We start from the raw sequence: 27,728 nt of genomic DNA, 5'->3' as shown, positions 1-27,728 counted from the left end.
TTACATCAGGACAGGCAGATAGACACAGGACAGAGAGACAGACAGGACAGAGATACACAGGCAGGACAGAGATACAGGCAGGACAGAGGCACAGGACAGGGTTACAGGACAGAGATACAGGCAGACAGGACAGAGCACACAGGACAGACAGTTACACACAGGACAGAGATACACACAGGACAGGCAGATACATACAGGCAGACAGACATACAGGCAGAGATACACACAGGACAAAGATACACACAGGACAGAGTTACACTGGCAGGACAGAGACACACAGGACAGAGATAACATCTTCAGAGTTACACAGGACAGAGTTACACACAGGACAGAGTTACACACAGGACAGAGTTACACACAGGACAGAGTTACACACAGGACAGAGTTACACACAGGACAGAGTTACACAGGACAGAGTTACACACAGGACAGAGATACACAGGACAGAGTTACACACAGGACAGAGATACACACAGGACAGAGATACACAGGACAGAGTTACACACAGGACAGAGATACACACAGGACAGAGATACACAGGACAGAGTTACACACAGGACAGAGATACACAGGACAGAGTTACACACAGGACAGAGATACACACAGGACAGAGATACACAGGACAGAGTTACACACAGGACAGAGTTACACACAGGACAGAGATACACAGGACAGAGTTACACAGGACAGAGTTACACAGGACAGAGTTACACACAGGACAGAGATACACAGGACAGAGATACACAGGACAGAGTTACACACAGGACAGAGTTACACACAGGACAGAGTTACACACAGGACAGAGTTACACACAGGACAGAGATACACACAGGACAAGAGAGCATGTATGTTAGAATGAGTAGAAGTCAGTCAGGCTGTCAGGCACAACAAACCATATTAGATAAACAGTACTGTACATGATCTAATAGTGAATGAGGAAGAAAAGAGGAACAGCCAAGTTAATCATCAATGATAGACGATGACTAAATAGGTGTCTGAAATGTCATCCTAGTCCCTACAGTAAACCCAAAATGGCACCCTATTCCCTAGTAGTGCACTGTATAGGCAATATGGCGTAATTTGGGACGCAAGCCTAAGAGCTGTGTCTATCTCACCTTGTAAATGTCCAGGTTCTTCCCTTGGAAGCTGATGGGGATGAGGTAGCCTACAGGGATGAGATGAGGGTCTGGGTTCTCAAACTGAGGACAGCTATCAGCCTGGAGGGAGAACAGAAGGTAGCTGGTTTAATCACAGACAGACAGACAGACAGACAGACAGACAGACAGACAGACAGACAGACAGACATACAGGCATACAGGCAGGCAGACAGGCAGACAGGCATACAGGCATACAGGCATACAGGCATACAGGCAGGCAGACAGAGACATACAGGCAGGCAGACAGACAGGCAAACAGACATACAGGCAGACAGACATACAGGCAGACAGACATACAGGCAGACAGACATACAGGCAGACAGACATACAGGCAGACAGACATGCAGACAGACAGACATGCAGACAGACAGGCAGACAGACAGGCAGACAGACATACAGGCAGACAGACATACAGGCAGACAGACAGAGCTTGCCAGTTGCCACCTATAAGCCAGAAAGTCAGTAACAGATACAAGCTGGCTCAGAGACAATAGCTCTTTATCAATTCATCTTCCTTCACTTCCTCACATCCTCTCTTCTGGCCTGCTTCTCAAAAGGTATTGGACCTTCTTCTTGAGGAGGCGGGGAGAGAGGACACAAGGAGTTGTGGAAAGACAAAAGGAGTTTGAGCCAAACTGTGTAGTTCACTGAGACAGGGCTTCCTCCTACTTGTTGGGCTTTGACGATGTGAGCTCCATCTACAGAGACATCTCTGTCACTGCAGGTGTGGTCCTGGGCATTCCACTGGCACTGCCACTCACTGGTCACACATGCTATACACCTGGGGACAATCAACCAATAGAAGGAAGAGATAAGGAATCAGAGTTTATACAGCCAATGAGAAAAGAAATCCTCAAAGGTGTTCCGTGTATAATGACTGAACAGAATAACTGTCAGAAAAGCGTCATTAACGGGTGGTCTCCATAAAGCAGTGGTCACCTACGGGTCCATCGTCAAGGCAGTCCTAGTCCATCACCTTGCACTCCTATTGGTCTTACAGTTCTGCTGGGTAGGCAAAGTGTTCCAACCATTTCATTTGTCTGAAGGGACAAACTCCACGACCAGAGAAAGACCGTCAAAGAATACAGCAAACCGTTGCTGTTTTTATGAGTGAGTTCTTTAAGCGTTTTTATATTCAGTACTGTCAACACTGTTTTTATGAGTGAGTTCTTTACGTTTTTATTCAGTACTGTCAACACTGTTTTTATGAGTGAGTTCTTTACGTTTTTATTCAGTACTGTCTACACTGTTTTTATGAGTGAGTTCTTTACGTTTTTATTCAGTACTGTCTACACTGTTTTTATGAGTGAGTTCTTTACGTTTTTATTCAGTACTGTCTACACTGCTTTTATGCAACACTTTTACAAAACATAAATGTGCGTCTCCCTACTTCCACTCGTGCTGAGTAGCCGTGTATCAACAGGCCTGCTGTTGAATTATCAGCAGCTCGTCACGTCTATTTCAATATCCAGGAATATTTCACTTCTGGTCATTGGAACATCATGAATTAGAGCATGAGGCAGAAATAATGTGGTGCGACTTGAGTTTGGCCATCAGGTGGAAGACGGTGTCCCCTCTCTATTGGTCAGCCTCACCGGAGGAAAGGAGAAAGCAGGGACTATGAGAGGTGGACCCTCTCTATTGGTCAGCCTCACCGGAGGAAAGGAGAAAGCAGGGACTATGAGAGGTGGACCCTCTCTATTGGTCAGCCTCACCGGAGGAAAGGAGAAAGCAGGGACTATGAGAGGTGGACCCTCTCTATTGGTCAGCCTCACCGGAGGAAAGGAGAAAGCAGGGACTATGAGAGGTGGACCCTCTCTATTGGTCAGCCTCACCGGAGGAAAGGAGAAAGCAGGGACTATGAGAGGTGGACCCTCTCTATTGGTCAGCCTCACCGGAGGAAAGGAGAAAGCAGGGACTATGAGAGGTGGACCCTCTCTATTGGTCAGCCTCACCGGAGGAAAGGAGAAAGCAGGGACGGTCTGCTGCGCTCTCCCTCCGCTGAGACTGAACCATCAGTCCAGTAAAATAAAAAAGAGCCTCGCAAATGATACAACTGATCTATTCTGTTATCAAAGCTTGAGTTTTGAAATATAACATGGTCTGAGAAGAACAATAGTCAGGAAGGCATAAAGCCAATATGTTACGATAATGTATTAGACCTACTGCACAAACCTCATTCCTACACAACAGTTTTTATTAGGTTACTGTTGTATAGGCTTACATTATTAAGTCCTGTTTTTAAAGAATATCTGAGTGGTAGATCTCGGCTTGGAAAGTGATCTTGCCTCAGAAAAGGTTGGTGACCAATAAGGGTTTTACTGGCGACACTTACGGCGTGTTCCTGGACTTCCTGCCGGTGGCGGCACAGTTGTAGAACTTGTACTCGCTGGACGTCACCTCGATGCCGTCGTTGACCAGGATCTTCACCTGCACCGTCACAAAGTCTGAACGCAATACAACAGAATGTCAGTTACCACAGTCCACTGCTCTGAGAGTAAATATTAGCCTGGTCACCTGACTGGTTCTGTACTGAATAAAACACATCGTTGCCTTGTTCGGCAAGACAAAGACAAGTTTGTTAAAGAAACAGACTGATATCTCCAGGCTTAAAAACAGTATCCAGAACCCATCTATCATCCAAGGAGCTAAGGACCGGGGTTAGGACCAGTATTCAGGAGGACTCACCCTGCTTGTCAGGTGTAGAGGGGATGTTCACAGGGTCAGGGAGGGCACAGATGACCTTCTGGTCCATCATCACAGCTTCACTAGTGTCCGAACCAAACCTGCACTTGATGATGTCAGAAGGGCCGATCTTGGGGAGGGAGGGGATGTAGATTTCAACCTGGACAGGAGAAAAACAGAGGTTTTTGAGGAGTGTGAGAGAGAGACAGAAACCAAGAGTGAGAGAGAAGCAAGAGAATAAACTTCCTCTTGAATACAAAGAGGTCCATTGAGGAAATGCAATTATGTTTCAAGTCACAGGAATGGTGATGTGACAAAAACTCAAGTTCCTGGAGAGAATTGAGATGAAATGAAGTGAAATAAAGGAAGTGACTGATATTCAGGTCTACAGTTTAAAATGTACACAGTTCATTAATCCAGTACTGACCCAGAAAACTAATTTCTGTCTGTGTGTGTGTGTGTGTGTGTGTGTGTGTGTGTGTGTGTGTGTGTGTGTGAGAGAGAGAGAGAGAGAGAAATGCACTGGAAGGGAGCAGAGCTTAAAGGAATTGACTAGAGTTAAACTCAGGATGAATGAATTCAGAATGAAGCAAACCCAGCACAACAGATGAGGGATCTTTCACACTGGAGAAGACAGCTGCCAATGACAGGGAACGTAGACATGTACACTCAACCACTCAGTACCTGCTCGGTCTTCCTACAGCTGAGGTTGGGTGGGTTAAAGGCCTGGATCTGAACACACTGCTGGTTGGGGCTCCACAGCCACGTGTTGTCATCCTCAGCCCTGGGACAGTCTCCCTTCCTGGTACACCTGGAGGAGAAGAGACCAGTCACACTCTGGACTACAGCTAACCCTGGCCTATAGCTAACCCTGGCCTACAGCTAACCCTGGCCTACAGCCCCTGGCCTACAGCTAACCAGGAGTCTGCACTAAAGCTAACCCTGGCCTACAGCTAACCCTGGCCTACAGCTAACCCGGAGTCTGCACTACAGCTAACCCTGGCCTACAGCTAACCCGGAGTCTGGACTACGGCTAACCCGGAGTCTGGACTACAGCTAAGCCTGGACTACGGCTAACCAGGAGTCTGGACTACGGCTAACCAGGAGTCTGGACTACGGCTAACCAGGAGTCTGGACTACGGCTAACCAGGAGTCTGGACTACGGCTAACCAGGAGTCTGGACTACGGCTAACCAGGAGTCTGGACTACGGCTAACCAGGAGTCTGGACTACGGCTAACCAGGAGTCTGGACTACGGCTAACCAGGAGTCTGGACTACGGCTAACCAGGAGTCTGGACTACGGCTAACCAGGAGTCTGGACTACAGCTAACCAGGAGTCTGGACTACAGCTAACCAGGAGTCTGGACTACAGCTAACCAGGAGTCTGGACTACAGCTAACCAGGAGTCTGGACTACAGCTAACCAGGAGTCTGGACTACAGCTAACCAGGAGTCTGGACTACAGCTAACCAGGAGTCTGGACTACAGCTAACCAGGAGTCTGGACTACAGCTAACCAGGAGTCTGGACTACAGCTAACCAGGAGTCTGGACTACAGCTAACCAGGAGTCTGGACTACAGCTAACCAGGAGTCTGGACTACAGCTAACCAGGAGTCTGTACCTGTATCCAGGCCCAGTTCCTCACTGATAGGAGCTCAAGAGAGAAAATAGTCCTGGACCATCTATAACAGGATAAATCAGTACTAAGCTCATAAGACATAAGTTACATTGTATTATTCATTGAAAAAATCAATGAGCAGCAGGAAATATTGCAGCTATAATCAATGTTCCCCCAAAGAATTGTCTCTGAGCAAATTTCAAGTCTGCTTGACTCTCCTTGACTTCCAGCGCGCGTTACTGTGAACACAGAGGCTGTACCTGCTTTAAGTTACAGTTTTAAACAGTGACTATGTAGGCTACTGTGGCTATTTGATCATAATGTAGGCCTACCAGAGTGGCCTACCATCAAAAACATAGAGAACATTCATTGAACACCACACATTTTAACATGGAAATAGCTGTTCTATCATTCAGCCTACAGAAGCAGCCAATGTGTGGTGTTCAATATAGGTCTACATTCCATGAGACTTCTGAAAAAACATGCAGGGCTTGACATGAACCTGTTCATCCACTTGTCCTTCAGACAAGGAGGGGACTGAAAATGTTGTGTTGATGCAAAAAGCACTTTTCTAAATAGAATGCATTATTATTCCCATACCATTATTACAGAGTATCAGACAAATTACGCTACCCTCTGCCTATTGGCTACTTGGCTTATTCAAGCCTGCCTCAAAATACAACACTGCCCCTTTAAGACAAAAATAAATATCTTCACCTGACTGGCTTTTCAAAGATGTCTAGAAATGTACAGGTTGTGTGCTCCTGTAGGAAGCAATCCCTCCCCTATCGTCCCCTATCGCTGACTACAAATGATCTATAACTGGGATAATAACTCACTAACTAGCAAAGGACATGAACAAATGTGCCACATGTGGCTACATGCAGCTCTGATTGGTTAAGGAGCACCGGTCTGTGTAGAGTACAGCTCAGCCGTGCCTGTCCATGTAATACAATCCGACACCGTGCGTTCTGCCTCGGTATGGTGCATTGAAAGCGAGGATTCAATCACAATTCCCACAGTAAAGGGAAACGTTGATAGTGTTAACTAAAAGTCTAGAAAGTTGAGTGAAGTTGAATCTCGTGCTTCTCTGCGTGGGCTGGTATTTCTTCTGCGCGACAGCCCGAGAAGAGCTGCACCCTGCTTAGAGGGAACATTGGCTATAACTGGGACTGTACTCACTTGCCCTGCAGCACACACCAGCCACAGTAGGGGTCTTTCTGTGCCACACAGGACTGGCAGTCTGTCTTCAGGTGGCAGGCCTGCACAGGCACCTTGGTGATCTATGAGCAAAACAAAAACGGCTGATTCAAACATGGCTTTGATATGGTACTAACCTAAATGCATGGAACGCCTCACACTGATGAAAATCTACGCTATGGAATAAAGTTCCGCGTTAAGATCACGGCTCACCTTCTTCTCTGTGGTGATGTAGAGGTGTGTGAGGCTGGTGTCAAACAGCAGGTTCTTGTTGACCTTGTCCCCGGTGTTCTCCCCAGGGGCGCGGCCGTACACCTCTGGACTGGTCGACAGGTGCAGCTTCAACACCTACGTTACACGAGCAGAAAGAAGACAGAGAAGGCCGCCGGGTCGATGCAGAAGACGTTAGTCAACTATTAAGGAAAATACATTAGAGTCAGAGCAGCCTATTGAATAACATTCCAGCAGGACGAGTTTCTGTTCAGCAGACGCTCTTATGCAGAGCAGCTTGTAGTCAGTGCATTTAACTAAGGTAGGTGAGACCAACCACATATCACAGTCAGTGCATTTAACTAAGGTAGGTGAGACCAACCACATATCACAGTCAGTGCATTTAACTAAGGTAGGTGAGACCAACCACATATCACAGTCAGTGCATTTAACTAAGGTAGGTGAGACCAACCACATATCACAGTCAGTGCATTTAACTAAGGTAGGTGAGACCAACCACATATCACAGTCAGTGCATTTAACTAAGGTAGGTGAGACCAACCACATATCACAGTCAGTGCATTTAACTAAGGTAGGTGAGACCAACCACATATCACAGTCAGTGCATTTAACTAAGGTAGGTGAGACCAACCACATATCACAGTCAGTGCATTTAACTAAGGTAGGTGAGACCAACCACATATCACAGTCAGTGCATTTAACTAAGGTAGGTGAGACCAACCACATATCACAGTCAGTGCATTTAACTAAGGTAGGTGAGACCAACCACATATCACAGTCAGTGCATTTAACTAAGGTAGGTGAGACCAACCACATATCACAGTCAGTGCTTTCCTCAAGTAAAACTTTCTTCCAAAAAGCAGCGATTAACAAAACCAGTTACAGTGCTAGTAAGAAAGACATGTGTGATTGGTAGCTAGTAGTGACAGGTCAACAGTAAGGTGGTAGCTAGTAGTGACAGGTCAATACTAAGGTGGTAGCTAGTAGTGACAGGTCAATACTAAGGTGGTAGCTAGTAGTGACAGGTCAACAGTAAGGTGGTAGCTAGTAGTGACAGGTCAAATACTAAGGTGGTAGCTAGTAGTGACAGGTCAATACTAAGGTGGTAGCTAGTAGTGACAGGTCAACATATAAGGTGGTAGCTAGTAGTGACAGGTCAATACTAAGGTGGTAGCTAGTAGTGACAGGTCAACAGTAAGGTGGTAGCTAGTAGTGACAGGTCAACAGTAAGGTGGTAGCTAGTAGTGACAGGTCAACAGTAAGGTGGTAGCTAGTAGTGACAGGTCAACAGTAAGGTGGTAGCTAGTAGTGACAGGTCAACAGTAAGGTGGTAGCTAGTAGTGACAGGTCAACAGTAAGGTGGTAGCTAGTAGTGACAGGTCAACACTAAGGTGGTAGCTAGTAGTGACAGGTCAACAGTAAGGTGGTAGCTAGTAGTGACAGGTCAACAGTAAGGTGGTAGCTAGTAGTGACAGGTCAACAGTAAGGTGGTAGCTAGTAGTGACAGGTCAATATAAGGTGGTAGCTAGTAGTGACAGGTCAATCAGTAAGGTGGTAGCTAGTAGTGACAGGTCAACAGTAAGGTGGTAGCTAGTAGTGACAGGTCAACAGTAAGGTGGTAGCTAGTAGTGACAGGTCAACAGTAAGGTGGTAGCTAGTAGTGACAGGTCAATACTAAGGTGGTAGCTAGTAGTGACAGGTCAATACTAAGGTGGTAGCTAGTAGTGACAGGTCAACAGTAAGGTGGTAGCTAGTAGTGACAGGTCAATACTAAGGTGGTAGCTAGTAGTGACAGGTCAACAGTAAGGTGGTAGCTAGTAGTGACAGGTCAATACTAAGGTGGTAGCTAGTAGTGACAGGTCAACAGGTCAAGGTGGTAGCTAGTAGTGACAGGTCAATACTAAGGTGGTAGCTAGTAGTGACAGGTCAACTGTAAGGTGGTAGCTAGTAGTGACAGGTCAATACTAAGGTGGTAGCTAGCTAGTAGTGACAGGTCAATACTAAGGTGGTAGCTAGTAGTGACAGGTCAATACTAAGGTGGTAGCTAGTAGTGACAGGTCAATACTAAGGTGGTAGCTAGTAGTGACAGGTCAATACTAAGGTGGTAGCTAGTAGTGACAGGCCAATACTAAGGTGGTAGCTAGTAGTGACAGGTCAACACTAAGGTGGTAGCTAGTAGTGACAGGTCAATACTAAGGTGGTAGCTAGTAGTGACAGGTCAATACTAAGGTGGTAGCTAGTAGTGACAGGTCAATACTAAGGTGGTAGCTAGTAGTGACAGGTCAATACTAAGGTGGTAGCTAGTAGTGACAGGTCAATACTAAGGTGGTAGCTAGTAGTGACAGGTCAACAGTAAGGTGGTAGCTAGTAGTGACAGGTCAACAGTAAGGTGGTAGCTAGTAGTGACAGGTCAACACTAAGGTGGTAGCTAGTAGTGACAGGTCAACAGAAGGTGGTAGGTCACAGGTCAACACTAAGGTGGTAGCTAGTAGTGACAGGTCAACAGTAAGGTGGTAGCTAGTAGTGACAGGTCAACACTAAGGTGGTAGCTAGTAGTGACAGGTCAACAGTAAGGTGGTAGCTAGTAGTGACAGGTCAATACTAAGGTGGTAGCTAGTAGTGACAGGTCAACTAAGGTAAGGTGGACCAAGCTAGTAGTGACAGGTCAATACTAAGGTGGTAGCTAGTAGTGACAGGTCAATACTAAGGTGGTAGCTAGTAGTGACAGGTCAATACTAAGGTGGTAGCTAGTAGTGACAGGTCAATACTAAGGTGGTAGCTAGTAGTGACAGGTCAACTAGTAGTGACAGGTCAATACTAAGGTGGTAGCTAGTAGTGACAGGTCAATACTAAGGTGGTAGCTAGTAGTGACAGGTCAACAGTAAGGTGGTAGCTAGTAGTGACAGGTCAACACTAAGGTGGTAGCTAGTAGTGACAGGTCAACAGTAAGGTGGTAGCTAGTAGTGACAGGTCAACAGTAAGGTGGTAGCTAGTAGTGACAGGTCAATACTAAGGTGGTAGCTAGTAGTGACAGGTCAACAGTAAGGTGGTAGCTAGTAGTGACAGGTCAATACTAAGGTGGTAGCTAGTAGTGACAGGTCAACTGTAAGGTGGTAGCTAGTAGTGACAGGTCAATACTAAGGTGGTAGCTAGTAGTGACAGGTCAATACTAAGGTGGTAGCTAGTAGTGACAGGTCAATACTAAGGTGGTAGCTAGTAGTGACAGGTCAACAGTAAGGTGGTAGCTAGTAGTGACAGGTCAATACTAAGGTGGTAGCTAGTAGTGACAGGTCAATACTAAGGTGGTAGCTAGTAGTGACAGGTCAATACTAAGGTGGTAGCTAGTAGTGACAGGTCAATACTAAGGTGGTAGCTAGTAGTGACAGGTCAATACTAAGGTGGTAGCTAGTAGTGACAGGTCAATACTAAGGTGGTAGCTAGTAGTGACAGGTCAATACTAAGGTGGTAGCTAGTAAGGTGGTAGCTAGTAGTGACAGGTCAACAGTAAGGTGGTAGCTAGTAGTGACAGGTCAATACTAAAGGTGGTAGCTAGTAGTGACAGGTCAACTGTAAGGTGGTAGCTAGTAGTGACAGGTCAATACTAAGGTGGTAGCTACAGGTCAATACTAAGGTGGTAGCTAGTAGTGACAGGTCAATACTAAGGTGGTAGCTAGTAGTGACAGGTCAATACAAGGTGGTAGCTAGGTCAATACTAAGTGGTAGCTAGTAGTGACAGGTCAACTGTAAGGTGGTAGCTAGTACAGGTCACAGGTCAAGTGACTCAATACTAGGTGGTAGCTAGTAGTGACAGGTCAATACTAAGGTGGTAGCTAGTAGTGACAGGTCAATACTAAGGTGGTAGCTAGTAGTGACAGGTCAATAGTAAGGTGGTAGCTAGTAGTGACAGGTCAATACTAAGGTGGTAGCTAGTAGTGACAGGTCAACAGTAAGGTGGTAGCTAGTAGTGACAGGTCAATACTAAGGTGGTAGCTAGTAGTGACAGGTCAATACTAAGGTGGTAGCTAGTAGTGACAGGTCAATACTAAGGTGGTAGCTAGTAGTGACAGGTCAATACTAAGGTGGTAGCTAGTAGTGACAGATAATCTGCAAACCAACGGCTCTTTTGGGGGAATGTCGAGAACTGAATCTCATCTGTGAAAGAGCTTTTAATGAGTCTCCCTGATTGGCTCCCTGTGACTCCTGCCATTTGAGCTCTAGACAACCATTATCTGGAGTTTAGTTAGAGAAACATTCTCTGAAGATGGTAACTCCTCAACCATTATCTGGAGTTCAGTTAGAGAAACATTCTCTGAAGATGGTAACTCCTCAACCATTATCTGGAATTCAGTTAGAGAAACATTCTCTGAAGATGGTAACTCCTCAACCATTATCTGGAGTTTAGTTAGAGAAACATTCTCTGAAGATGGTAACTCAACCATTAACTGCAGTTAGGGTCAGCTGTAGTTTTTGAAATAAACATTGTGATCCACGCAATTGTTTTTGCAAAGGTGAAAAAAAATGTCACGTAAACTATTTAATTGAACTCATGTCACAATTTGACATAATGGAAGGCAACCATTTAGGCTTTAGATGTCATATTGTTCATGGTTTTTCATCCGTTTGTAAGAATTACTGAACAAAGATGTGTTTGGGAGCCAAAAGACCCGGCTCAACGAAAAGACTTGGAATGTCCATCACTGTTAGCTAGTACCTCTCCTAAAGTAGTCCCCAGGAAGGCAACGGCGTTCTCCGTTTCCACAGCGACGGCCACAGCGGTCATCAGGCCCTTCTTGGTGAAAACGGGGTCGGTTGCCAGGGCGAACTCTGCCCTGCTGGCCAGCGGGGAGGGCAGGAACTCAGCACCACACTTTTGATTGGTCACCATGCCCTTCTGAAGAGGGAAGGAATCAATGTCAGATACATTATCTCACTAGTAGGTAGAAGTGATAATGTAGCTGTTAACACATTATATCTACATCCTCTTGTAAATTTCATTATAGAAGAGCAACGACCATAACGTCAAGGTAAACTAGAAAACCATCAACTGCCTCAAAACTGATAGCACGTACATTCTCGCTCTCCATACCAGAGGACATACAGTACGACTGCCCTTGACTGGAGGGGCTGGTAAGGCTACAAACCTCATTTTCAATTTTACACAGCTCGTCTGACTTGGAGGAGTACGGTGAGTAGACAGCAGACTTGTTGTTTATTTGTCCCTTGGTGCTGTAGCAGGCTCCTATGATCTCCACCAGTCTCTGGTTGATGGCCCTCAGTGGGTACATACACACTGCCGAGCTGGAGCTGTCGTCGTCCGAGCTGAACACCACAAACACAACCTGACAGGAAAACACCAGTCACTGTTCTTAACTCACTGTTCTCACGGTTCAGACTTGCCTCCTTAAGTAAAAGTGAAATGCCGCTTTATCTGTCCAAACTCATTTGTGGGATTCAATCTTATTCAAACAACTATTTGTCCCCTTAGGGCAATTCTATTAGGGGTTATTATCATTGAATTGGAGTATAGAATTGAACTGGTTAGTGGATTAAGTTTAAATTGTTAGAGGGGGAAAATAAATAGATACCTTATCCTGGGCTCCAACCGGTCCGTACCAGCCAGAGGAGCTCATATTCTTGGCCAGGGCTTCTCCTGGGAGGGTCACGTAGGCTGCCTGAACCTTGTTGTACTTGTTCCCCGCGCTGCAGTTCAGCTGGAGCTCTGTGTACGAGTAGTAGTTGTGGTCGTTCTCACACATCCTGGAAATAAAGGTGAAGTTCTTGGTTCCTGAATCCTGGGCGCCCAGGGTTCTGGAGAACAGGAAGTAGACAAAGCCCTCGTCCTGGAAGACGAGAGATGGAAATAGAGGAGAGAGAAAGTGGAAAAGAGAAAAAGAGTGAGATAGAAGAGAATGAGTTCCATGAATCATTATTCATCTTTCAGTCTCTTTGTAACGTTGTATTCACAGACAGGCCCTGAGGGGATGTTTCACACTGCTGTGTGTGTAAAAGGGGTTTCTCAGTCTCTCTCACCTTGAAGACGTGTCTGAAGTCATGGAGGTAGCGCAGTGTGAAGGGGTTGGACTGGACGGCCGAGGCCTCGATGATGCTGTCGAACAACACCCAGTCACTATGGACCTGGAGGATACGGGTGCTGATCAGCTTGGTGCTGTCATGGCTGCCGTAGCCCTTAGCCACCTGAAGAGAACAGAGAGGGGCAAATACAAGTTACCATGGTGACCAGGAAGTAAATACAACATGGTTCAGCTTGGTGCTGTCGTGGCTGACGTAACCTTTACACACCTAGGACGAGACCGAGGGAACAGAATATGGGAAATTCAATTATGTATTATTCAATTATCTAGTACATTTACAATTTTAAATCCCAATACAACATCAGCATTGCGATTGCAACGCCAGGATAGTGGGTTTGATTCCTGGGTCCACCCAATACGTAAAACATTTATACAAGTCGCTTTGAATAAAAGTGTCTGCTAAATGACATTATTATGACTGTGATATATCACGGAGCGGTTCGTCCACCTACCAGGAAGACTGTGAAGTTCCCCTTGTCCTTGTTGAAGTAGTAAGACATGACCCCTACTACCGACACACCCTCCTCAGCACTGGCCACGTACGACTTCTCTCCTTTCGTATCGCTGAAGTACAGCAGCTGCTCCACATTAGACAGGTTCCTCAGAGAACAGATTCCTCTGTACAGACTCCCACACACTATCAAGGTGTCTTTGGATGGATGGATGAGGAGCAGTTTGTTATGGTTGTCTGTCTCCACTGCTTCCTCACAGGAAGTCACGGGCGGGGTACACTGGCGGTTGTCCAGTTCGGGTCCTGTTCTGGTGTGTGCCTCAGGGTGCAGGGATTGGTCCAGTTGGTAGAGGGCATTGACCGTGCCCACGTACAGCCGGCTGGTGATTGGGTCCTGGACTACGTTGTTGATGAGGGTGTCGGAGGTGAACTCGTCGTAGGCGGAGCCGAGGAGGGAGAGAGACAACGTCGCCAAGATGGCAGCCAGGACCCACCGCCACGCCATCTCTGGAGGAGAGGAAGGGAAAAATAATTATATTACTCTTTATGTCTCTTTATAACTTGGTAAAGAAAGAGAGAGAGAGATGTAGGAGGGAGAAAGAAGAAGAGGAAGGAAGGAAGGAGTGAGAAGGGGAGAAGAGAGAGATAGAAATATACAGATAAGGGGAAAATATATAATTAGTTCCTAATCTTAATCATTCCATTCTATTAGTCTTTCTGTGGCTTTGTAACTTAGTCATCACAGACAGGCCTGAGGGGACGTTTCAACAGCTAATAAGACATGAAATAAACATGAAGACATTAAGGTTAACAATGTTTAATAACATCCTCTGAATTTTTTTTTTTTTCTAGCACTAAGTTATTCAGTTCTACTTCCTACCTTCCATTCTTTCATTATTATTCATCCTCATCCTTCCCACTAAATATAAAGGAGGGAAAATCAATTCACCCGCTCCCCAAACTCCCCTCAGATGTTGAGATGTGGATCAGTGAATTTGACACGGCCGATAAAACAAGTTGGTTTTTTTCCCAAAGAAAGAAGCGTTTGCAGCATTCGCTTTGCAGACAAACTCCTCTTCTCTCCTCCCCTCATCCTTTCATCCCTGCCTACAGTTTTTAGGTAGTCAAACTCTCCTCGAATCAAAGGGATTCGAGGAGAGGTTGAGAGGAGTGGCACAGTGCCAAGGTAACAAAGGTGTCCTGTTGCATTACGGGTACGCCCTCAGCATGGGGGCAGAGAAGCTCCTCTTTGCAAAAACTCACAACGATTCACAAACTTTTTCCCCAAAACTTTTGGGTGGGTTGTTGTGAGATCTAACCAAAAACTTTGTCTGTGACCCAAAGGGAACCCTTTCCGACACATTCCTTCTGACCCAGAGAACAAAGCAACATCCTCAGTAGAAACATGTTAAATTAAGTGTTAAACATCAGACCACAACAACACCATGATCTCTGGGAGGGGTGAGTCACTTGAGTGGGTTGAGTCACTGATGCAATCTTCCTGTCTGGTGTTTGGGTTGTGCCGTGGCGGAGATCTTTGTGGGCTATACTCAGCCTTGTCTCAGGATGGTAAGTTGGTGGTTGAAGATATCCCTCTAGTGGTGTGGGGCCTGTGCTTTGGCAAAGTGGGTGGGGTTATATCCTTCCTGTTTGGCCCTGTCCGGGGGTGTCCTCGGATGGGGCCACAGTGTCTCCTGACCCCTCCTGTCTCAGCCTCCAGTATTTATGCTGCAGTAGTTTATGTGTCGGGGGGCTAGGGTCAGTTTGTTATATCTGGAGTACTTATCCTGTCCTATTCGGTGTCCTGTGTGAATTTAAGTGTGCTCTCTCTAATTCTCTCTCTCTCTTGGAGGACCTGAGCCCTAGGACCATGCCTCAGGACTACCTGACATGACGACTCCTTGCTGTCCCCAGTCCACCTGGCCGTGCTGCTGCTCCAGTTTCAACTGTTCTGCCTTATTATTATTGGACCATGCTGGTCATTTATGAACATTTGAACATCTTGGCCATGTTCTGTTATAATCTCCACCCGGCACAGCCAGAAGAGGACTGGCCACCCCACATAGCCTGGTTCCTCTCTAGGTTTCTTCCTAGGTTTTGGCCTTTCTAGAGAGTTTTTCCTAGCCACCGTGCTTCTACACCTGCATTGCTTGCTGTTTGGGGTTTTAGGCTGGGTTTCTGTACAGCACTTTGAGATATCAGCTGATGTACGAAGGGCTATATAAATCAATTTGATTTGATTTGTAGCTTCTCTATGAGCACTTTGACCTTTACCTGGTTCATAAACCAGAAAAAAAAGATCTGGGACCAGTCTAAGACATACCTGGGACCAGGCTAAGACATACAGTCCTTATTGGTCCTATGCCACTTTCTATAATGTTTACATACCCTACATTACTCATCTCATATGTATATACTGTACTCTATACCATCTACTGCATCTTGCCTGTCGTTCGGCCATCGCTCATCCATATATTTATATGTACATATTCTTATTCATTCCTTTACACTTCTGTGTATAAGGTAGTTATTAGGTTAGATTACTTGTTAGATATTACTGCATGGTGGGAACTAGAAGCACAAGCACTTCTCTACACGAACATTAACATCTGCTCACCATGTGTATGTGACCAATACAATTTGATGGCTCCTCCCCAGGCACTGATGCAAACCATGAAGACATGTACAATATACCAACACTGCTTGCCTTAAGTTCTCTCTCAGGGGATTAGGTAGAAGGCACACCTGATGTTCTGCCAGTACCAGCCCAACAGGAACAGCTCAACAGAGAAACACAATGTTCTGTTCTACTCCTCTGTTCCATTGTCTTCTGTCCTGTTCCACTGTCCTGTTCTCCTCTCTTCTGTTCTGTATTAGTAAGACAGTGTGTTCTTGCCCAAGGCAACCCAGATATGACTTCAGTCTGTTCCTGAAATACCTCTGTGGGAACAACGTGATAATATCTCAGTGAGTTCTGGGGCTTGTCAGGACACTTAAGCCCATGAGGAGAATGAAGTTACATTTACACACTGACTTAAGGTCAGTTGGTATTTTTCCTCCTAACAGAAGTTAAGGAAGCTATGTAAGTAAGCTGATTTTGGACCTGTGACAAAGGGCAACTTCTACAGACACACAGAGTAACAGCTCTGACTCAGTCTTGAAGGCTTTTGAAGAAAACAAACAGTCCTAAAGCTCTATACATGGTGTTAGAGCTCAGACCACCACAATGATGATGATGATGGTCTACAGTATTAATCAGTGCATAACAACGTTTAATGAGGACAGAACAGAGGGACAGAGTGAGAATCAACACAAACTGGGACTCAGGCTCTGCCTTCCATTCTCCTCACAAAAGCCAAAGTGAAGTAAGCTCTCTGAGAAACCATTACGAGGGACATAGTAGAGCTAGACACCACAGTGGCAGCTCTCGCTGGGTCTTTGTTATGATGAAATAGTAGAGCTAGACACCACAGTGGCAGCTCTCACTGGGTCTTTGTTATGATGAAATAGTAGAGCTGGACACCACAGTGGCAGCTCTCACTGGGTCTTTGTTATGATGAAATAGTAGAGCTAGACACCACAATGGCAGCTCTCACTGGGTCTTTGTTATGATGAAATAGTAGAGCTGGACACCACAGTGGCAGCTCTCACTGGGTCTTTGTTATGATGAAATAGTAGAGCTAGACACCACAATGGCAGCTCTCACTGGGTCTTTGTTATGATGAAATAGTAGAGCTGGACACCACAGTGGCAGCTCTCACTGGGTCTTTGTTATGATGAAATAGTAGAGCTAGCGACCACAATGGCAGCTCTCACTGGGTCTTTGTTATGATGAAATAGTAGAGCTGGACACCACAGTGGCAGCTCTCACTGGGTCTTTGTTATGATGAAATAGTAGAGCTAGACACCACAGTGGAAGCTCTCACTGGGTCTTTGTTATGATGAAATAGTAGAGCTAGACACCACAGTGGAAGCTCTCACTGGGTCTTTGTTATGATGAAATAGTAGAGCTAGACACCACAGTGGCAGCTCTCACTGGGTCTTTGATATGATGAAATAGTAGAGCTAGACACCACAGTGGCAGCTCTCACTGGGTCTTTGATATGATGAAATAGTAGAGCTAGACACCACAGTGGTGTCATCATAACAAAGACCAGTTCTCACTGGGTCAGTGGCAGCTCTCACTGGGACTTTGTGATTGTTGGAGTCCAGTTCCAGATTAGAGCTGGGTAACTGTCCCATGAACTCCCTGCACCCCCCCCCTGCCTCCCCACATGTCATCAGTGCTATGGGTAGATGTCTCCTAAGATGCCTGCACAGCATTGCACTGTGTGTCACCTGATGGGGCTGCATTAGTTGTTATTGTCAGCACTCAGAGTGTTGTGAGGCGCTGCGTGACGACTGTCAGTCATCAGGGTGTGTGTTCCTTCATCAGCACAAGGCTGAACATTTGATTCCTCTTTCACAACTCTGGACAAAACCTTCTCTCTCAGCTGCTTAGCTCACACAACGCCAAAAGAACACACACAGCAGAAATATTTTAGTCATAATATAAGTCATATAAACCATGTGATGTGGTTTCTCATATCGCAATGTGACCGTCTGACTGACTGGGGGTTGGGGAGATTGGGGTTGTGGGTTTCAGAGATTCGGCCTATCGGTTTCTGTGTGTGTGTGTGTGTGTGTGTGTGTGTGTAAAAACATGAGCTGGCGCACACCCAGGAAAATGTGTTTGTGTGGAGGTGCTGACTAAAAGGCAAATAAACTATGAACTATCAAAGTAAAGAAAGTTGCAGACTCCATGTATGAACTCCCAGCAATGTACTGGTATTTACCAACGTTTCGGCATCACCGTGCCTTTCTCAAGGTAATGTCACCAACACTTGAACCAGGTTAAGTAGACAGTGTGTTTGGTGCAACCAATGACAATAGTGAGGGGTGAAACTGTATATAAAAAATACAAATACATTTAAAAAAGTATATATTATGCCATTGTTATCATATACATATCATCACAATGGAATATTGTACATCGAATTAGCATCAACATACATTAATGTTTAACTCACTTTCACATAATTGTTACGTATTTAATTTCATACTTGTACATGTAATATTTTGGTTCAACCTTAATGTATAATGAGCATCATCAACAGGGGGAACATATTAGGTGTACGCTAATAAGCTGTAGAAAGAATATCGATTTATAAGATTTGTTCATAAGAACAGCCTGAGATCAAACTCAATCTTCAGACCAGTAGGGGTCAATGTTTTTAGACAGGATATCCAGTAACCCTCCTGTTGTAGTCGGATCTCCATGTTACCTCCTCTCTTTGTGGTAGTAGGATCTCCATGTTACCTCCTCTCATTGGTAGAGCAACATGCTCAATGCCTGTGTATTTGAGGGAGGAGATCGAAAGGTTATCTTCAACAAAGTAAGCTGCTACTGGATAGTCAATGTTCTTACACCCGATTGAGCTGCGGGGTCCAGCTATGCGTTTTTTAAATTGTCTTGTCGTTTGTCCTACGTAGGCTTTTCCACATGAACAGGTGATGAGATAGATTACTCCCGTGGTCTTGCATGAGATGATGCCCCTAACAGGGATCTTTCGACCTGTATGTGGGTGTCTGAAGAAAGACGTTTTATAGTGCTATTGCACTGTGCTCATGAGCCACACGTTTGTCGTTCCCATTTGGGTTAGGTGTCAAGAGTGTCTGAGTGGGCTCAGGGGGCATGTCAGATCTCACCAAACTATCTCCAAGAGTGTCTGAGTGGGCTCAGGGGGCATGTCAGATCTCACCAAACTATCTCCAAGAGTGTCTGAGTGGGCTCAGGGGGCATGTCAGATCTCACCAAACTATCTCCAAGAGTGTCTGAGTGGGCTCAGGGGGCATGTCAGATCTCACCAAACTATCTCCAAGAGTGTCTGAGTGGGCTCAGGGGGCATGTCAGATCTCACCAAACTATCTCCAATATTGCGACCACACTTATAGACCACCAGTAGGGTTTCCTTGAAGAGGTGTGTGATTTTTGTTGTCTGATTGCAGAATAGGCCAGTGCTTTATCAGGATTGCTTTCATTTTCACTGAACCCTTGGTGTACTTAGTGTAAAAGACGGTTGTGTTGTTTTTCTTCTTTGGTTGAGGTTTTAGTAATTCCTCTCTTGGTTTTTGAGATATTTTAATCATTGCAGCATCAAGAGTTTTGTCCTTGTAGCCTCTCATTTGAATTTATCTGTCTTTTTCTTTTAGCATTGCTGTCAAAATCTGTCAGGTGGCCACAGATTGGTTTAACCCTGCATGACTGGCTCTATGGTAGAACATTCTTTTTTATTTGACCTTTATCCCCATGTAGCAGGGTATTGCGATCTGTGGGCTTTGTGTAGAAGTCTGTGTGTAATGCATCACTCTTTGATGATCCATAATCCAGGTAGTTTATTTTTCTCTCATCAGTCTGCATGGTGAATTTGAGGTATTCAGAGTTTGGAATTCATTTAGTTCCCGCGGACTTCCTTCCCAGAACACAAAGACATCTATGTATCTCTTCCATAGGACTATTTTATAAAGTAAGGGGTGTGTCTCCGTTTTATAAAGGAGTGCTTCTTCAAATTGTCCCACATACAGGTTTGCATAGTTGGGGGAAAAGGGGGAGCCCACGGCTACACCCCGAATTTGGAAAAAGTCTGACTCAAAGACAAAGTAGTTATGGGATAATACCAGTTCAGTAAATTGTAAGAAGCAGTCATTGGATGGAGCAAGTGGAGTCTCTCTGCTGTAGGACATGCTGCAGCTCCTGCAAGCCTCCAGTGTGTGGGATGTTAGTGTACAAGCTCTCCACATCAAAAGTGGCCAGCAGGATGCCCTCTGGTATCCTTCCTAAGCCCTCTATCAATGAGATCATGTGACTAGTGTCTGACATAAGATGGGAGATTCTCAACCATCGGTTTAATGTGGTAATCCACAAATGTAGAAATGTTGGATGTCACAGAGTCGATTGCTGCTACAACGGGTCTACCCGGGGGAGGAGACACAAGAGATCTATCTGTGTCGTACAGTGTGTGACACAGTGTGTCGTACATACAGTGTGTGACAGAGAGAGAGAGAGAGAGAGAGAGAGAGAGACAGAGTGAGTGAGTGAGTCCATGTGCAGTCTGTGTCAGTGTTACTCTATGATTTACTACTGTGTAAAGCTATACTATATCCTCTCTGGGCTGAGGTAATTAGCCCCTTTGCCCTGCTGTTAACCTCCAATGTCCTGTAATGTGTGAGAGAGCTGCTTCCAATCAACACACACGCAAAGGTTAAAGTGATTACTCTTCCTGTAAAGAAACCAGTTTGGTCCGGTTTCCCACCACCTTATACGGTCGTTCCACCTCAAAAAACTCAATTAAGAGGATATCGACACACACCATCTCAGAATGTTCTGAAATCCTTTCTGTTGTTACAAACAGATATGGTTACCATTCCTGAAACATTTTGTTGAAATATAATTTGATCTCCAAATTGATCATTTTAATTTTAAATTAAATAAGTCCTCTCACTGTCAACGGAGTTTATTTTCAGCAAACTTATCATGTGTAAATATTTGTATGAACATAAGATTCAACAACTGAGACAAATTGAACAAGTTCCACGGACATGTGAATAACAGAAATGGAATAATGTGTCCCTGAACAAAGGGGGGGTCAAAATCAAAAGTAACAGTCAGTATCTGGTGTGGCCACCAGCTGCATTAAGTACTGCAGTGCATCTCCTCCTCATGGACTGCACCAGATTTGCCAGTTCTTGCTGTGAGATGTTTATCCCACTCTTCCACCAAGGCACTTGCAAGTTCCCGGACACTTCTGGGGGGAATGTCCCCTATCCCTCACCCTCCGATCCAACACGTCCCAGATGTGCTCAATGGGATTGAGATCCGGGCTCTTCGCTGGCCATGGCAGAACACTGACATTCCTGTCTTGCAGGAAATCACGCACGGAACGAGCAGTTTGGCTGGTGGCATTGTCATGCTGGAGGGTCATGTCAGGATGAGCCTGCAGGAAGGGTACCACATGAGGGAGGAGGCTGTCTTCCCTGTAACGCACAGCGTTGAGATTGCCTGCAATGACAACAAGCTCAGTCCGATGATGCTGTGACACACCGCCCCAGACCATGACGGACCCTCCAACTCCAAATCCATCCCACTCCAGAGTACAGGCCTCTGTGTAACGCTCATTCCTTCGACGATAAACGTGAATCCGACCATCACCCCTGGTGAGACAAAACCACAACTCGTCAGTGAAGAGCACTTTCTGCCAGTCCTGTCTGGTCCAGCGACGGTGGGTTTGTGCCCATAGGCGACGTTGTTGCCAGTGATGTCTGGTGAGGACCTGCCTTACAACAGGTCTACAAGCCCTCAGTTCAGTCTCTCTCAGCCTAATGCGGACAGTCTGAGCACTGATGGAGGGATTGTGCGTTCCTGGTGTAACTCAGGCAAACATCTCATCTGTTTCTAACAAAGGATTTCAGAACAATCTGACATGGTGGGGGTCATGGCTTGTTGAAATGACATGGAACAACCTGTCTGTCATCACAAACCATTCCCAGATCCATTCCCAATGGAGCCAGACCAGGACTCCCAGTCAGGGTTGTGAAGGAGAAGTTAGCCGAGCAGGGAATGTTCTGGGGTCTGTTCTCAGTATCCCCTTTGATCTCAATCCATATGGAGCCTACGCCAGGATAATCACATTCTATAGAGAGAGCCTACGCCAGGATAATCACATTCTATACAGAGAGCCTACGCCAGGATAATCACATTCTATACAGAGAGCCTACGCCAGGATAATCACATTCTATACAGAGAGCCTACGCCAGGATAATCACATTCTATACAGAGAGCCTACGCCAGGATAATCACATTCTATACAGAGAGCCTACGCCAGGATAATCACATTCTATACAGAGAGCCTACGCCAGGATAATCACATTCTATACAGAGAGCCTACGCCAGGATAATCACATTCTATACAGAGAGCCTACATCAGGATAATCACATTCTATACAGAGAGCCTACATCAGGATAATCACATTCTATACAGAGAGCCTACATCAGGATAATCACATTCTATACAGAGAGCCTACGCCAGGATAATCACATTCTATACAGAGAGCCTACATCCAGGATAATCACATTCTATACAGAGAGCCTACATCAGGATAATCACATTCTATAGAGAGCCTACGCCCGGATAATCACATTCTATACAGAGCCTACTGGAGGGATGGCGCTCTGGATTAAGAGAGACAACCATGTCTGTGTCGATGCCTAGCATCACTGCCTTCATCCTGGGTACTGACGACACCAAGCCCCCTTGTCTCCATGTAGATACTGTAAGGTTTGATAATGAAAGCTGTTGGTCGACTTCGTTTCTCTGAATAGCGTCATTCATACAGGTAGCTCAGACAATGGATGGAGTTATTTAAAGCTAGAACTACCCACCGTTGGTTTAACTGAAGAACACAAAATCACTCATTATCTCTCCAACCTCTGATACACGACATCCACCGCAAGACAACGACATCCACCGCAAGACAACGACATCCACCGCAAGACATTTGTACATGGATCAAAAACAATGTGCGTCTTTAAGGGACGAAGTGTTTACACACACACACACACCAGGGGTGTACCAGTACATGTATTAGTACCGAACCGTTCAGTACGGGGACCTCGGTTCAGTCTGCACTGTGAACTCTAGTACATTAAAAATATATATTTTAAAAATGTAAACGCTAGGCCTATAGGATATGCCAACACTGCATTGTAGGCCTCTTGAATAAATCTAAGCTGAAAAAACATTTCAGGATATTCCATTAAAACAGGAGCCTGTACGCCCACGCTGTAATCAACATTTAAATCTCAACGGACGCATTTCCAACTGTCTTTTTGTGAGGCCCAGCCGGGAGCTGCTTCTGTATGATGGAGAGAGTTGGATCAACCAGGAGGATGCTCCATCGTTTAAAGTTTTCACGTTGGGAACATGTTGGCTTCCCAGCAGATTAGAACTACAATGGACAGAGAGTGTCACCACTGCTCAACCAGAACAGCCTATGCAGATGCCAACACCTCAAACAGGTAGACACATTTACACTGTCGTCACCCCAGTATTCCCCCGGAGCAAACAACAAAACTACCGTCTCCCCTCTGGCCAAAGAAATGACAAGAGTGGAGGATGTGTTTTATAGTGGAGGATGTGTTTTATAGTGGTGGATGTGTTTTATAGTAGAGGATGTGTTTTATAGTAGAGGATGTGTTTTATAGTGGTGGATGTGTTTTATAGTGGATGATGTGTTTAATAGTGGATGATGTGTTTAATAGTGGATGATGTGTTTAATAGTGGAGGATGTGCATCCATTGTCAGTGGTTGTGAAGAATAGGGGGTTTCAGCTCCTCGTGAAATAGCTCAAGCGATGTTATGAATTTCATCCGCTCACACACATTTCAGCAAATAGGTAGTACCCGCTCTATAGAAGCAATCAAATAAAATTTGATTTGATTTGAAGTGTCATGATGTTGGCCTCTTTGGGTATAGCAAGCCCCATCCCCGTCTCCCTGCCTCCCCCTTTCCTCCTTCAACTAGGTTTCTGTGGTCAGAGAGACGTTGTAAATTCCTGAGGATCTCCTCATGGACACACAGTATAGAGAGAGTACATTTTCATAGAGGACAAAGAAAATCCTTCCACCTCACAGAACTTGAGGTACGAACAAATTTAATTTTCCGGAGAAAGTATAAAAGATCAGTGAAGAATCCAGCTACGAACTGGTCCGTTTGTTACAACTTGGGGAAGCTCATGGGAGACGGTGTCCATATTACTATAACGCTGTTTATATAATAGCCTCAGATATGAGGTTTTACATCTAATTGTTGTATAAAATGAATGAGTGAGTATGATACTGTTTGTATAATTGTGTATATGATTGTGGACTGTTTAATGAAGAAAAATACAATTCCCTTTTGATTTGAACTAAATCAGAGGACCGCCCCTGAGCCCAGTTAGGGTCAGGCATCCTGGGACCGCCCCTGAGCCCAGTTAGGGTCAGGCATCCTGGGACCGCCCCTGAGCCCAGTTAGGGTCAGGCATCCTGGGACCGCCCCTGAGCCCAGTTAGGGTCAGGCATCCTGGGACCGCCCCTGAGCCCAGTTAGGGTCAGGCATCCTGGGACCGCCCCTGAGCCCAGTTAGGGTCAGGCATCCTGGGACCGCCCCTGAGCCCAGTTAGGGTCAGGCATCCTGGGACCGCCCCTGAGCCCAGTTAGGTCAGGCATCCTGGGACCGCCCCTGAGCCCAGTTAGGGTCAGGCCTCCTGGGACCGCCTTTTTCTCTGTCATTCCGAATAAAACCCAACTTTGAGAAATGATCACCAGACCATGTTTTTCTCCATTGGGGGAGGACAAAGGTTGTGGACCATTGCTGAATCTTTTAACCATACCACATGGTTAAACTCTTAGACTATCGATACCGACAGAATAAGAACAAGTCTTTGATATGAATTACTAGTCTGCAGCTAGAAATTCGGTATCATTGAACGCGAAGAACGACAACCGCCGAAACATCCACTCCATAAGGAAACAAATTAATGTCACTCTGAACTATCCACAATAACCACGACAGAGAGAGAGACGGACAATTCTACAAAAGAAACAAACTTTTCACCAGTGATCAAGATGACACACTGAGCGTAAATATATATATTGATTACAATTGTTCCCGAATGAGTGAGCGTTCATGTGTAAAGGATTAGCATTTCAATTGTTACAATTATCAACTGTGTGTTGTCATCAGTCAACCCCCACTTCCCTTTTGTCTAACAAGCCGCCATGCCGGTTTAACCCACTAGGGAACATTCTCCTGTCATTTCATGTAACCATATTTACTGTTTGTTTATGCATTTCTGTGAATTACTTAGTTAGTACTAAATAAATGATTTAAGACAACTGATATATGGATGACTCATAGTGAAGACTGGGTTTGTGCAGATAACCATGAGACTAACGTGAGGTAAAGTAAATAATTCATTATTCAGAAGACTAATTGATCAGATAAAATATCTGAAAAGTTATTTTAGGAAATGATAACTTTGTAATCTGAATATTTTTCCTTGAAGCCGCAACTTCCTAGTTAATTACATTTACATGATTAATCAGTTGATCGCGTAATACTAATTACAGATGAAAACTATGTCTTCAGTTTAATGATAGTAAAGACACGACACAAGCTAAAGCCAAAGTTGTCTTTCATTTGTGTTGCGTTTACTCCAGACAGATGGACCTCCAGGGTCACAGAGAGCTACTTAACAGTGACAGCTCATCACATGACCCCCAGAGTGGGAGAGGACAAGTACCGTGCTACAGACACAACTCCTTTATGTCACACAAGTCAGCACCTTCTTTCTTATCTTGGGAAGAAAACAGCACACAGACCTAAATAATGTCTGAGCCAAGTTTACATATCGATTTCACACACATACTGCACGTCAGAGTGGTTGATGAGTAATGGGGAGTTCTGATGTAAGAGAATCCAAAGTGTTGTTATTCCTGGTGGTGATGTCACCAGGCCTTACAGGACTAAAGATCACATCTGTAATCAGGAAGACCAACACTTAAATAAACCAGAAATAACTACAGTAACTGTAGGCATTTCACTTCCACTGTACCAAAACAAACTCCAAAACAATAGATACCAAACTGTGGGTCTGGTGAACAGTTACACCCGTAGCGCGCGCGCACACACACACACACACACACACACACACAGATTAAAAGGCTGCGTTACGCAAATGTAATTTTCTCTGGTGTATGGCCTTCTCTCGCTTCACGCAAGGATGATTAATAACTGCACTGTGGAGCAACCCCCCATTTTATTAACCTGGCCCAGACAGACCCCTACGACTGTGTGTGTGTGTGTGTTCCCACTCCGCTCCACCCTGAGAGATGTAATATGTCTGCCAGCCAGAGTAATTATGACTGGATTCCAATGGGGAAACACTGAACCAACGGTTTCACTGCCTCCTATTCAAAATGTGCAGATTAAACTTTAATCTATTCATTGTGCAGAGTTCATAATTCTGTTCCAGTGACTAGGACAAGAAGAGAGAGAGAGAGAGAGGTAGACAGAGAAAGAGAGAGCGAGCGAGCGAGGTAGACAGAGAGCGAGCGAGCGAGCTAGACAGAGAGCGAGCGAGCGAGCGAGGTAGACAGAGAGCGAGCGAGGTAGACAGAGAGCGAGCGAGCGAGCTAGACAGAGAGCGAGCGAGCGAGCGAGGTAGACAGAGAGCGAGCGAGGTAGACAGAGAGCGAGCGAGCGAGCGAGGTAGACAGAGAGCGAGCGAGGTAGACAGAGAGCGAGCGAGGTAGACAGAGAGCGAGCGAGGTAGACAGAGCGAGCGAGCGAGGTAGACAGAGAGCGAGCGAGGTAGACAGAGAGCGAGCGAGCGAGGTAGACAGAGAGCGAGCGAGGTAGACAGAGAGCGAGCGAGCGAGGTAGACAGAGAGCGAGCGAGCGAGGTAGACAGAGAGCGAGCGAGCGAGGTAGACAGAGAGCGAGCGAGCGAGGTAGACAGAGAGCGAGCGAGCGAGGTAGACAGAGAGCGAGCGAGCGAGGTAGACAGAGAGCGAGCGAGCTAGACAGAGAGCGAGCGAGCTAGACAGAGAGCGAGCGGGCGAGCGAGCTAGACAGAGAGCGAGCGAGGTAGACAGAGAGCGAGCGAGCTAGACAGAGAGCGAGCGAGCTAGACAGAGAGCGAGCGAGCTAGACAGAGAGCGAGCGAGCTAGACAGAGAGCGAGCGGGCGAGCGAGCTAGACAGAGAGCGAGCGAGGTAGACAGAGAGCGAGCGAGCTAGACAGAGAGCGAGCGAGCGAGACAGAGAGCGAGCGAGCGAGACAGAGAGCGAGCGAGCGAGAGACAGAGAGCGAGCGAGCGAGACAGACAGAGAGCGAGCGAGCGAGACAGAGAGCGAGCGAGCGAGCTAGACAGAGAGCGAGCGAGCGAGGTAGACAGAGAGCGAGCGAGGTAGACAGAGAGCGAGCGAGGTAGACAGAGAGCGAGCGAGGTAGACAGAGAGCGAGCGAGGTAGACAGAGAGCGAGCGAGGTAGACAGAGAGCGAGCGAGGTAGACAGAGAGCGAGCGAGGTAGACAGAGAGCGAGCGAGGTAGACAGAGAGCGAGCGAGGTAGACAGAGAGCGAGCGAGGTAGACAGAGAGCGAGCGAGGGAGCTAGACAGAGAGCGAGCGAGGGAGCTAGACAGAGAGCGAGCG

At 45.9% G+C, this 27,728-nt stretch overlaps 1 protein-coding gene across 1 annotated transcript in view; it reads right to left on the bottom strand.

Moving 5' to 3' along the window:
• The window catches only part of LOC112217229 (plexin-B2-like), a 186,203-nt gene that overhangs the window by 39,154 nt on the left and 119,321 nt on the right, over window positions 1-27,728 (bottom strand). Inside the window, exons 2-13 of the mRNA XM_042317554.1 lie at window positions 13,435-13,940; window positions 12,921-13,085; window positions 12,476-12,730; window positions 12,032-12,229; window positions 11,602-11,781; window positions 6,873-7,007; window positions 6,642-6,742; window positions 4,527-4,653; window positions 3,846-4,002; window positions 3,493-3,604; window positions 1,827-1,938; window positions 1,116-1,217 (exon numbers count right to left, since the gene is read on the bottom strand). Of these exons, the coding sequence (XP_042173488.1) occupies window positions 1,116-1,217; window positions 1,827-1,938; window positions 3,493-3,604; window positions 3,846-4,002; window positions 4,527-4,653; window positions 6,642-6,742; window positions 6,873-7,007; window positions 11,602-11,781; window positions 12,032-12,229; window positions 12,476-12,730; window positions 12,921-13,085; window positions 13,435-13,938 (2,148 nt within the window). The 5' untranslated portion in view covers window positions 13,939-13,940. The remainder of the gene's footprint in view (window positions 1-1,115; window positions 1,218-1,826; window positions 1,939-3,492; window positions 3,605-3,845; window positions 4,003-4,526; window positions 4,654-6,641; window positions 6,743-6,872; window positions 7,008-11,601; window positions 11,782-12,031; window positions 12,230-12,475; window positions 12,731-12,920; window positions 13,086-13,434; window positions 13,941-27,728) is intronic.

Source organism: Oncorhynchus tshawytscha, unplaced genomic scaffold, assembly GCF_018296145.1.
Source record: "Oncorhynchus tshawytscha isolate Ot180627B unplaced genomic scaffold, Otsh_v2.0 Un_contig_2591_pilon_pilon, whole genome shotgun sequence".
NCBI classification, from domain to species: domain Eukaryota; kingdom Metazoa; phylum Chordata; class Actinopteri; order Salmoniformes; family Salmonidae; genus Oncorhynchus; species Oncorhynchus tshawytscha.
Note: the sequence above shows the minus strand (reverse complement) of the source record. Positions and strands in the feature narration are given on the sequence as shown.